At 40.1% G+C, this 11,809-nt stretch overlaps 1 protein-coding gene across 1 annotated transcript; it reads right to left on the bottom strand.

Annotated features, from left to right (window-relative positions):
• Window positions 1-779: 779 nt before the first annotated feature.
• LOC149297715 (secretory carrier-associated membrane protein 5B) lies at window positions 780-7,314 on the bottom strand. Its single transcript, XM_089488284.1, has 5 exons — window positions 7,188-7,314; window positions 5,080-5,236; window positions 4,245-4,346; window positions 2,585-2,702; window positions 780-974 (listed from the first exon to the last, which is right to left on the bottom strand). The coding sequence occupies exons 1-5, from the start codon at window positions 7,189-7,191 to the stop codon at window positions 780-782; spliced, it is 576 nt and encodes a 191-aa protein (XP_089344410.1). The 5' UTR covers window positions 7,192-7,314.
• Between the last annotated feature and the right edge of the window lie 4,495 nt (window positions 7,315-11,809).

The following is an 11,809-nucleotide window of genomic DNA, read 5'->3' as shown; positions in this document are numbered from 1 at the left end:
ACACCAACTAACTTTCTTTTGCTCAGTCAATACTTTTTCAAATACCCTTATTTAAAAGAAAACAGAAAATGTTGGCTTTTATTGGAGTGTACAAAACAGGCATCACCCCTGTGCTAGCGTGGAATGTTTATATTGTATAAATATTTTGCCGACGTTTCATGTGATAGACCCAATACAACCTGAATGGCTGAATTTCACAACAGGAGGATTTTGCACTCATAATGTAATGTTCATTTTAAAACACATCTAGAGGAGAACAACCCCATGATGTCTGACCCCCAAACATGGATCTGAAGAGACTATAGTAGCTTGTAAAGTGTAGCCTATTGCTGGAGAATAACTAGGGGGTTCACTGGCTGCAGGACACTTTCAGGAGGGGAAACAAGAGCGCATAATCTGGATAATAACCTGTCCAAAAGATGTTTTGACTGTATGGCAAAATCTATGCCCAATCTGAATTGGAAACAGCCAGACATTAGCTGTTACTAAACTGCGTTTTAGTACAACTCTACAATTAAATAATGGCTGTAAAACATAGCAGCTGAAGGGCAGAATACATTGGTTTGAGGGCACAAAATGATGGCAGAACCTGCACACAGCTATTATAATTTAACCAGGGTGTGGATTCTCTCTGGACAACAACATACACACCACAATCATAATGCACCATATCAAAGAGAAAAAAAAGAGATGTAAGATTTGATGAGACAACTGAACTACTAGAGGACAGGGTACTTTCAGACCCATGGGACTGTACTTCCTAAAGCCTGTTGACCTCTTCACATTTGGTTGGTATAACCGTAGTTTGGTGTGGCTGAGTACTGAGGTTCATTCTGTGTCATTGCACCTTGCGCAGCTCCAAGGGCCGCCTGCTGGGCTGCGTTCTGCACATGAGGATTCTTCCACGCACCTGTAGTCCACTCCTCTTGTGCTTTGCTCAGACTGCCCCCTGAGCCGCGGTAAAATTTATGTACCTGTCAGGAAACATTTGTGAGCATACATTTTAAATATATTTTCTTCGTGTATTGAACCATTCAATCCAAAACCAGCTATTCCTACATGCAGATTGACAATATTTTGTCTCTCTTATGTAAGTCATGTCAACACTCACACTACAATTTACTTTAAAAATACAGTGAGATAAAAAATTTTTTGCACAGTTGAATATTTGTCAACTGAGTTGGGAAAGCTTAGTTTCATGTTAGATCATGCAACAAATGCAAAAGCATAAGGAAGATAAAGTCTAAAGTCACAATTTGAATGCAAAGTACTGTGACAGTGTAAACCCCAGGGAGATGCTTAGTGTGGCATTTGGGTACAGGTGCTATCCAGATCGTAAATATGGGTCCCTGGGGTGGAGCACTTGGAGAGCAGGGTGGGCCAATGCTCCGTTCCCCCATTCTGTGGAAAATCCATGCCGGCTTTTCCAGGAGGCTAGAAGTCTGCAGGATCCGGTCCAGGATTCCTATGGAGCCGGCATCAGGCACAGGTGCTGGGCATTAAAAACCCCTGGAGCCTGATACTCAGAGAGACTGTTGGGGAAGAGGAAGTTTTCCCTGAGCTCCCAGGGCAAGGAGAGGCCCTGAACAAGAGGACCATCCCTGAGCCAAGGGAGGCAATACCTGCCTGGACATTTTTGTGTGCTGTCGGGGGGAAGTTTTCCAGAGCCTGGCGTAGCTGGATCTGGCTGGGAGGTTGAGTTAGTGGGTGATTAGGCTGGTCAGTCTGGACCAGCATAGTTTAGGTAGAGAGGGCTCCAATTGGGAACTGGGTTTTCTTTTTATGATTTGGTTTTGGGGTTTAAGCAATTAAAAATAAAGCTCTGTTTTGTTACAAGCTGGTGTTCCCGACTCTGATTGCCCTAGAGGACTGTGCTTAGGACCCCTAAAAGTGACATGTATGGCCCTCATGCAACAGGGTTTGTCACAGTACCTTGAATGCAAAGTTGGTAAACAGTAAAAAAAAAAAACCTTAACCCCTTAACGTCAATCCACGTACATGTACGGGGTTGCCGTGCAACGTGTTAACGACAATTCTGTTAAATAGCTGCATCGCTAAAAGTTTTTTGTTTAAAAAGTGAGAAAAAGTAATTTTTTAACAAAAAATCCCCATATTTTATCATTGTTTTTATAGTAAATTAGATGATATGATAAAATGAATGGTATCTAAAGAAAGCCCTGTTTGTCCTGAAAAAACCCCAATATATAATATGTGTGGAAGCACGAAATGAGAAAGAAGAAAATCACAGCTAAACAGTAACACTGAAAAACGGTAAAAAAGCCATTGTCCCACAATATACTACGAGTAAGAACCCCTATTGTCCTTAAGGGGTTAAAGTAAATGTATTATGCATATATGGGGGCAAAGTGCTAGACAATAAACAAATTAAAAGAAATATATATTATTTTTTTACGCCATCGTGAAACAGCTGTAAATGCCTAAAGCTTACTTACTGATAAATGTATTTCAAATACTTATCCATATGCATCTAATTTATTTGAATCTCACTACACATTACTAGTTGTATGTTACGCAATCAAAAACTCCCACTAACAAACCATATTCCAACTTTCCACTACGTTACCTTTGTCAAGGCTACAAAGCATAACACAGCCATTGCTGTGAACATGATGGTGGGGATCAGCATCACCACTGCAGATCCTACATTTGTACCAAAGAAGCTGATTGTTGCAATCCATCCGCTGAGGTACAAGAGAAACAAAGGTGTGTGGGCAAGGAAGAGAGAGGGAAGAAGAATCAGTATAAATAATACTGTTTATATATACATTAAATATCTATCTATCTATCTATCTATATATATATATATATATATATATATATATATATATATATATGTGTGTGTTCGTACACATACAACAGCATGGTGCATTAAAGATTTGGGAGCCAAGGACACTCATTTCCCAGAGCTGTTTTAGCTGACAGAATGCTCCTCTACCTTTCCCTTGTATTGTTTATCTCATACCTCCAATACCAAATAGTAAGTGTAAAGAGTTAAACAATTTTAAAAGGATAAGCATATACAGTGGCAAGAAAAAGTAAGTGAACAATTTGAACCATTAGAATTTATGTATAGACGTGTCTTAAAATATGATGATTTTAATCTATGTTAGAATAATGAACAAACGCAATTTGCATTTGTGATAGGATATTGGTTTTGCCAATGTAATACCATTTATATCCCTAACACTAGAAAGTAATCTCAATGAGTTTACATATTGATCACTCCACAGTTAGACAAATTGTTTATAAATGGATACTACTACTGTGGCTACCCTCCCAAAAGTAGGCATCCAGCCAAGATGACTCCAAGGGCCCAACACAGAATGCTCAATGAGGTAAAAAAGAACCCTTGTGTAGCAGCTAAAGGCTTGAAGGAATCATTGGAACTGGTTAACATCTCTGTTCATGAGTCTACCATACACAAAACATTGAACAAGCATAATGTCCATGGCAGGACACCTGCAGAGAAAGCCGCTGCTCTCCAATTTAACATCGCTGTTCACTTGAGGTTTGCCAAAGAGCATCTTGGCACTCCACAAAACTACTGGGAAATTTTTTTATGGGCTGATGAAACTGAGATTGATTCAGGATAACCACAGCGCTACGTATGGCATCAGTAGGGCACAGCATATCCACATGAAAATATCATCCCAATGGTGAAGTATGGTGCAAGAAGTATCATGATTCAGGGTTGCTTTGCGGCCTCTGTGCCTGAACAGCTCGCCATCAATTTGACTCATCAGTGTATCTTAAAAGGCCATTCTACACAGGTGTGCACAGATCAGAGATTAAACAAAAGCCAAGACATGCAAGAAAAACGAGTTCATAGGGCACTTATTTTATGTAACTTCCTGCTATGAGTAAGGTTATTTAAACAGTTTAAATAAAAATGAAAAGGTGAAAATGTGGGCTCAAAAACAGAATTCACAAAATCTAAAGTAGAAAAGAACGTAACATGTTATAGTCTCAATTTTCAAAATTTGGAAGCGGTACACCCAACAACTCTTACATAGATGGAAAATGGGTTCTAACAGAAAGCCATGTTCAACAAATGTGAAATAAAACCAGATGAGCCTACATATATCTCAACTCTCAAGCCATTGATTACACATTGTTCTGTTATAAAACTAGTTTTGCATTTAATATGATTATGCTGCAGTGAGGAGTAATAGTTTACTCCAGTTACCATGCAGTAAGGAACATAACAGAAGACACATACTCACCAGACTCCCCATCCCGGGATGCCAACTGCTTGGATTACACTGATCACCAGCTGAATCCAGAATATGAAGAAGAACGCCATGAAGTTAAAGGAGCTGTCCGTCCTGTCAGATCAGAATGCTACATGTCACAGAGCGATCTTATTCTCTAGGCAACATTTACATAAAACATTAAACTGAAATGTTAGACACCCCCCCATCAGCATTTTACTTTGTCTAAAACAGTGAAAATCCACTTTCAGATCAACCGGACTGATATCCTCTAAATCTGCACTGTGGAATTTAATATGCCAGGTCGCACAGCATGTACTGGCAAAGGGAAATAATTATCCGTATAAAAAGAAATACTATAAAACTGGTTGATCCAGTTTGTTATCATGAACTGAGAGTCTCAGTTGGTCCAATAAAGGCCATCTTATTAATTGAGGATAAAAGAGTAACATCTTGTTGAGTGATACTACAAAGTTCAATCACTGAGTCTTGTTGCAGTCACGTTAATGTATAAATAGCTGATTTTTTTCAATTGCCATTTTAGTCATTAACAGATCCCCAAAAGGATTCTACGAATTATGCAGTGGTTGGTCTCATACAAAGAACGGTAAAGATGTTAATATGGTCACAAATGAGAGCAATCATTTTGTTACCTTGTTTCTCTATAATTTAAATTAAATGTTTCCTAGTTGACATGAGAATAGCAAACAGATGTGAATATAAGGGAGTGATAATAAAGATAAGAAATGAAGGAGAAAGGGAAATAAAGGCTATAGAGCTAAAAAAAAAAAAAAAAAAAAGTGCAGAAAAAGGACAGAGTATGTGAATTAGATAGACAGATACTTACTTGAAAGCTTTGTAAATAGGTCTGAACCAGCACACATAGGAGCAGGGAGTAAAGAGGATGAGCCACAGGAACGCAAGGCCGAAATTAACAGCTCCACCTCCTCCAATTAGCCACGCCAGGCAGCCAATCAGATTCACCGCAAGCGTGATGCTGTTCACTGCACGCACACATGGGGACACGCAGAGGCACACGCATGCAGCAAGGAGAAGAGAGCCAAAGATGAGTGAGGTTGGGGACAGGCCCAAGGAATAGGGATATATAATCCCCTTTCCTATATCTCTTTCTAAGGTCTGAAGCTACCAATACACTGAGAACACAGTTATCATAAAATGGGCCTTTCAGCTTCCAATGCAAAGTAAGGAAAATGGTATAAATATGAAATGCTGAACATCCTGAGATCATAAAGAAAAAAAAAATTTATGTAGTTAATCGTATACATTATTAGTAAATGACCTCTTTTGTTTTTCACAGTCCTTCTAAGGGAGGGTGGAGGAGAAAGGAGAAGACATCAGAGGGACCTCTGTAACTCACTCCTAGAAATAATAGATTTCATCCCTAGGAGTACTTACACACACCCCAAAGTTTCTTTACTGGGTTTGTCTGTACTACTTCCATTGAAAGTCTATTCTAGGTATCTACTAACTTTAATGTATGCCATCCCTCAAGTTCTGATACTTATCTACGATGTACTTAATAAGTTCCTTTCCTGGTAAACTTTGTTCTCATCCCTACATGGCTGGAGACACCAAGAAGCCACGCATAGTTCAGTTTGCAGTTTAAATATGCCAATTTTTTCATCTTTATTAGTCTCGAACTCTGAGCTAGAGCCCTGCGCGGGACTGCTTTTTTAATCCTGCCCCCGCCCACTCCCGCTGATTTTTTGCCCAATCCCGGCCACTCCAGCAATGTGGGTATTCCGCTCCCGCCACATTTGTGGCCAATCCCGCCACATTTGTGGCCAATCATCCCCACCTCCTTACCTGAACTGCAGATTTCCTGCGCAGTCCCGCAAGGCTGCCCTCAAGTTGCTCCCTCACAGCGTCTCTTCTCTTGCTCCACCCAGGAACAAGGCGGAGTCACGGGAAGTGATGTCACATCATGTGACTCTGTTTTGTTCCTGGGCAGAGCAAGAGGGGAGACACTGTAAGGGAGCAGCGACAAGGCAGCCTTGCGGGACTGCGCGGGATTACCGGGACCTGCAGGTACAGTGCCTGACCGCCCGCAACCCCAGCAAGACCGCCCGCAAGTTTTTTGGCGGGTCCCGCCTCCCAATCCAGTCCTCTACTCTGAGCCTCTTATTTCTTTACAATGCAGGGCTTGTATAAAAAATAAATAAAGGGGAAAATAAACACATGCTGTTTACCCAAGAAAATCTTTCCATGAAAGAAGTGTAGCTAAAACATCAAGGGTTAATGTAATATTGCTTTTAAATCCTTAAAAGGAAATTGACCACATGCATGTGAAAAAAGGATTTTAAAAAAAGTAAGTAAAAGGGTCAGTGGTGTATAATGATATATGAGATGGGAAGAGGGGGTGGAAAAGCAGCTGCCAGGATGTAGAACAAAAATCACACCCCAGTGGAATGTCAGCTACGATGCAGCAGAGAAGAAATAGGATGGCAACGGAAAGGTAAATAGAAAAAGCAAGGGAGGGAGACAAATGTGCTGAACGCAAACCAACAACTTAAAGACATGGAAAATAAACCAAAAGGCAAAGGCAGAAATGACGGCTAATGGAGCTAAGCAAAAACCCAAAGAAGGATTGGTATGAAAGCGTACTGTAAATAGAAAAGAAATGGGGACATGGAGAAGATTCATAATGAAACCAAACGGTCAACAAAATAGAAAATATGAAATATGATAAGGGAAATGAAGAACATGCAGGAGTAAGGGTCCAAAAAGTGAAGCCACAATTAAAAAGGTTTTCAAATCCTGTTACATTTTAAGAAAATGAGAGTTTCCAAAAATGAATGCCCCTATGAAATCGCTCTCCTAATCCTCAGGCGGCATGTGCTGGCACCTGTTTTATTGTAGTTGCCAATCCTGTATTTCCAGTCTGTGGATGAACAGATTTCTGCCTAACACTGACAATTTAAGACTTATACTTACGCATCCATAGATAGTAGAGGCGTTTGGTCAAAGGTCGGTGCCCATCTGGAATATCCGTCTCAAAGTCTTGGTAGAAGCATGGTTTGAGTGGTATGAAGCGAGGCAGAGGGGGGAAGTTATTCTGTTTCTCTGCACAAAGAGCAAAACAGATTTGAAACACACCAGTTTTTGGGAGGGATACAGAGCTCAACATGGCAGCGAGTAACTAAGATATAAGAAACCCCTTGAAACTCCCATGTGAACAAGCAATGGAGTAGGCTGGCAGTGGACACCAGCAAGCAGGGGATGTGTTTAGCCAAGTTCTCACCAGTTTTGTGTTTCTGCTTAAAAGAAAACATAAACAATACCAGTGTTTTGAAACTAGAAAGTATGCAACCCTGGCAATGGTAAGTATTATTGCATAAACATGAAATATTTCTCTTCCCTGTCCATGAAAAGCTGTAAAAGGGAAAACAAATATCAAATATGTGATTGAGGCAACACTAGCTGTAGTAATCATGGCTCACCTGACATGGTCACTGGAGATTCCAAGAAAGGCTCAAGATGTAAATGTTTCTGTGTCTCAATATCCAAGAAACCTTTAAAAAAAAAAAAAGATTAACTTATTATGGCACAGTTACATATTAACACAATTAGAATTTGGAATATCTGACCAAATCCTATTCATATAAAAATCCCTTTACTCATACCATCAAAATAGGGCTCACTTCAGCAGTGTTTTGTTTACAAAATAATTATTTGGACCAGCAATGAATATAAAGGTTGGTAAACTAAACATTCACAACTAACCTGGTGTGAATGCTTGGAGCCGACAGCACTCTCTCAATAAAACAATGGCGTTCAACTCCACTGTGCCACAAATTCCAATCTTAACATTTCCAGAACTAACATATACTCAAACACATAATAATGTAGGCCTAAGGCACCGGCTAAGGAAGGAAGACAGTGTTTTTTCCACACCTTCTAGGGCATAAGGGGTCTCATAGACAACACGCTCTATGGCATGATGCCGCGCAAACACAACAAGGTGCTGCACAGACCTCCCTCTTGAACATATGGTAGAGACCCCCCCTTTATTAGGCTGAGTATGGAGACAAGGTGTTTAAACTACATAAACTACTTGAAAGCCTTATTTTCATCTGTTTAAATATACATCACAGTAAAAGAGGAAAAAATACCAGCATTCAATACTACACCTTTACAGATACATTAAATAATTGCCAGGCTCTGGCACTGACCAAAGCACAAAAGTTCACCTGTTATACCTAGAACCTCATATGAGGTCGAATAAGAACACTGCATTCATATCAGAATCCGATGCAGATGAAATATTTCTAAGGAGATGGTACAGCGAAACGTGAGCCTAACACCCTGTGCAAATGTTTGAACAATTTTCCTTTCATATGGCCTCAACAGTGGGCCCCCCTTTGATGGTGGTCTCTGAGCAAATGTACGTACTGCCCACTGAATAACGGGCCAATGTGCTGGTCAACAACACTACCACTAACAAGAGTCTGTATACTGAATAGCAAATTGTTAGGTAGCATTCTGCATCAGTGTTGACTGACCATGTAATGTGTAAAGATCTTAAACAGAGCTGCATGTGGTGGCCCATGGGCTGCACGCAGCCTGCCATGCGCTTGTTTGTGGCACGAGGCACTAAGCAGCAGGGAGAGTCTAGCCTGGGGTGGGCAGGAGGACAGTACGGTCACATAACGTAATGTAAGGAAAGGCTGTGAAGATGTGAAGGTGTATTGGTGCAAGGTCTGGTGATAGAGTGAGGATGTCTTGATGTGAATGTGTGTTAGAGTGAGTGTGTATACGCAAATGTGTGATTTTATACATTGTTTAATTACATTTCTATACTAATTTTGTGAATTTATATCACCTTACTATCATACTATAAATAGCTTCTTGATCCAAGGAGAGATCTGACTGCCATTATGGGGTCAAGAAGGATTTTTTATCCCTAGTTTGTTCCAAATTTTTTTTTGATCAACAGTAATTGAACAGATGTGGGAAAGGCTGAACTTGATGGATGTCTTTTTTCAGCCTATGTAACGATAATGTGTTTTGCCTGCCCTACTTCCACTGAAAGGCTCTTCTACATATCCACTACCTTTTACTGTGTCTTCCTGAACTACTAATAACACGCATGCACGAATACTCGTGTTGGTATTCATGGGTCCGGTTCCATCCAACAAAATCTGGCCAGCCATGCCAACTAAGTTGGACTACACGGATCTAATTCAACAATATACAACGCTAGCATCGGGTCCGGCTCTGGCTGGGAAGCAATGCTCCGCACACGGGGTTAAAAGGAAGAGCAGTAGCAGATAACACTGTTTCGGTGTATTTCTCAATCAGATAATTGAAATGCTCTTTTTATTATAAAAGGTTTCTATCACACCGGGCGATGTGCCATGAAGGTCACATACTATACTGTGTGTTTCTCGCTGTTTTTTCCCCATTTTTTGCCTTGTTATGAGAACGGTGACCTTGATGACAGATCCTTCATATCTCAAATAATCAGATGACTCAATATGTCGCTTGTACGTGTCAGAGCATTATCATGGCAAATATCGGTAACGGAGATCCCAGCGTAACGCTCTGCTATTTATATCGTGAGAAGACACATCACCAGCACAGGCTGAAATAGACTGCATTCTGGTCATCACATCATCGGCTGCCACATCATCACAATACATAACAAAATGACATACGGTGCCCTTATACAGTATACAGCATTCCGCACATCGTGACAGAATCCCCCACCCACACACCACGGAAACCGCAGGCTATAATACTAACAGCTAGCAGTAAATAGCTTCTCACGGCAATAACCCAATTATTATAAATCCCCGCCACCGCCTTTCAACTCAAAAGCACACATCTTTCTGAAAACATATATCACATGACGCCATACCGGTGACGTCTTTATCGGTTTGCCGAAGAACCTCTCCCTCTCTCTACGACTATCGTCTCTGCTCCTGGACCTCTACCGGATCTAGCCTCGCGAGGATAAGGCGGAGGACGGCGTTATGTCACATTGTGCTTTGTGAAATTATCAATAAAGTTGGCCTTAAAAAAATGTAGAAGCGTATCTGTAGTTGAGTGTCATGTGATGAAATGCTTGTTATTTTTGAAAATACATATTTAAACCTCAAATTAAAAAGTAAAAGTGAAGTAAATGTATTCACGTATATTTTACCATTTTTAGAAATAATTTATACATTGATTTAATCATAGAGACGGCTTGAAAAGTCTGTGATGATCTGTATTTGACGAAAACATAGTATTGGAAACGCGTATACGCCCAGATTTAATGCCCCCCCAATAATACAATCTATTTTAAAAGTCACAATGCTGCATCTAATGAGATGACCGATATGCTTAAATTACTGTCATTTGCTAGAGATACTGGCAGCGGCAAAATAGTTAAAGGTTATTAAAATTGTCTCGCACGCAAATACCACACGGGGACAAATGTAAAAAGGTGTTTCAGTCTTTAGTGTTTAGAACTATTTACTGCTCTCGAATGCAACCATCGCTGAGCATTCTTGGGCGCTTTGTGATTGGGTATTGCTGTGACCAATCGTTGGCTCATTCTTTCAGATGAGGGTTTACAGTGTTCTAGCGTCTATATGTTCTCGATCCTGGCATACATGTCCCATATTTCCTCGGTGGATTATTTTATTTTGTATTGGGTGACGTAGAACACAACCGCCTAGGTGTGTGCAGGTGAGATGTCATGACTGTAATTAAATAGGAGGCTACCTATATTAAAGTGCACCATGAGAATTACACATCCAAAACGTTTTGTAATAAAAAACTAAATAGATAACTGAAATACACTGCATACCCCTCTGTTCGCAGAATCATTGACATATATATATATATATATATATATATATATATATATATATATATATATATATATATATACACATTCACATATGCTACCTGGCACTTATAGATGCAAATGTTCTATCCCTGGTGTCTGATGATTGAGGGTTACCGCTAGAATAGTGTTGGATAAAGTTTTGTTAACTAAGACCCCATTGAATATATGATAATTTATATTGGTTACAACTGATGCTAAAATCTTGTGTCCTAAAATATGCATGCATCATAGTTATACAATTAAAAGCACCAACTGTGAAAGTACGTTACACTGTTAGGTTAATGGCATGAACGCTATTGCGCAATGCAGCAGAACCCTTGGGGTTGGCAGTTCAAAGTGTGCAGATCACTCTGGTTTTTAAGGGCCTTCCACCACACATTGTGCTTCTGTATGAAATAATTTGACTTTTGTGTGTGTTTGTACATCCTATCACACAACTAAAGGCCACAAGCAACTGAAATGATGCGCACTTTGCGCAGTTTTTTGTTATATCCAAAAATGTTTGCGGTAATAACGTCTAACTGCTTTCCGTTGGATTAACAGATTGGCACTGTGTATTTGCTCGTGCATTATGTGTTTAAGACCATAATTGGATCACCGTGAATGAAACCAGGGAAGGGGGTATTTACAGTGTAAGGCAGAGGAATCTGAGTGCAACATATGTCAATGCTGAAAATACTAACTGGGAAAAAATCCACAAACAATATGGTAGAAGTGT

The sequence above is a fragment of the Sceloporus occidentalis genome, unplaced genomic scaffold (assembly GCF_023333645.1).
Source record: "Sceloporus occidentalis isolate IW3139 unplaced genomic scaffold, rSceOcc1.0.p SCAF_37, whole genome shotgun sequence".
Taxonomy (NCBI): domain Eukaryota; kingdom Metazoa; phylum Chordata; class Lepidosauria; order Squamata; family Phrynosomatidae; genus Sceloporus; species Sceloporus occidentalis.
The sequence above is the reverse complement of the archived record's forward strand: the minus strand, read 5'-3'. Positions and strand labels throughout refer to the sequence as shown.

Excerpts from the sequence above, each read along its gene's own strand:
- LOC149297715 (XM_089488284.1), bottom strand. Across the intron at positions 4,347-5,079 it reads CCTATTTACAAAGCTTTCAA|GACGGACAGCTCCTTTAACT; the intron begins GTAAGTATCTGT and ends CTGATCTGACAG. Across the intron at positions 2,703-4,244 it reads ATCCCGGGATGGGGAGTCTG|CGGATGGATTGCAACAATCA; the intron begins GTGAGTATGTGT and ends CTTGTACCTCAG.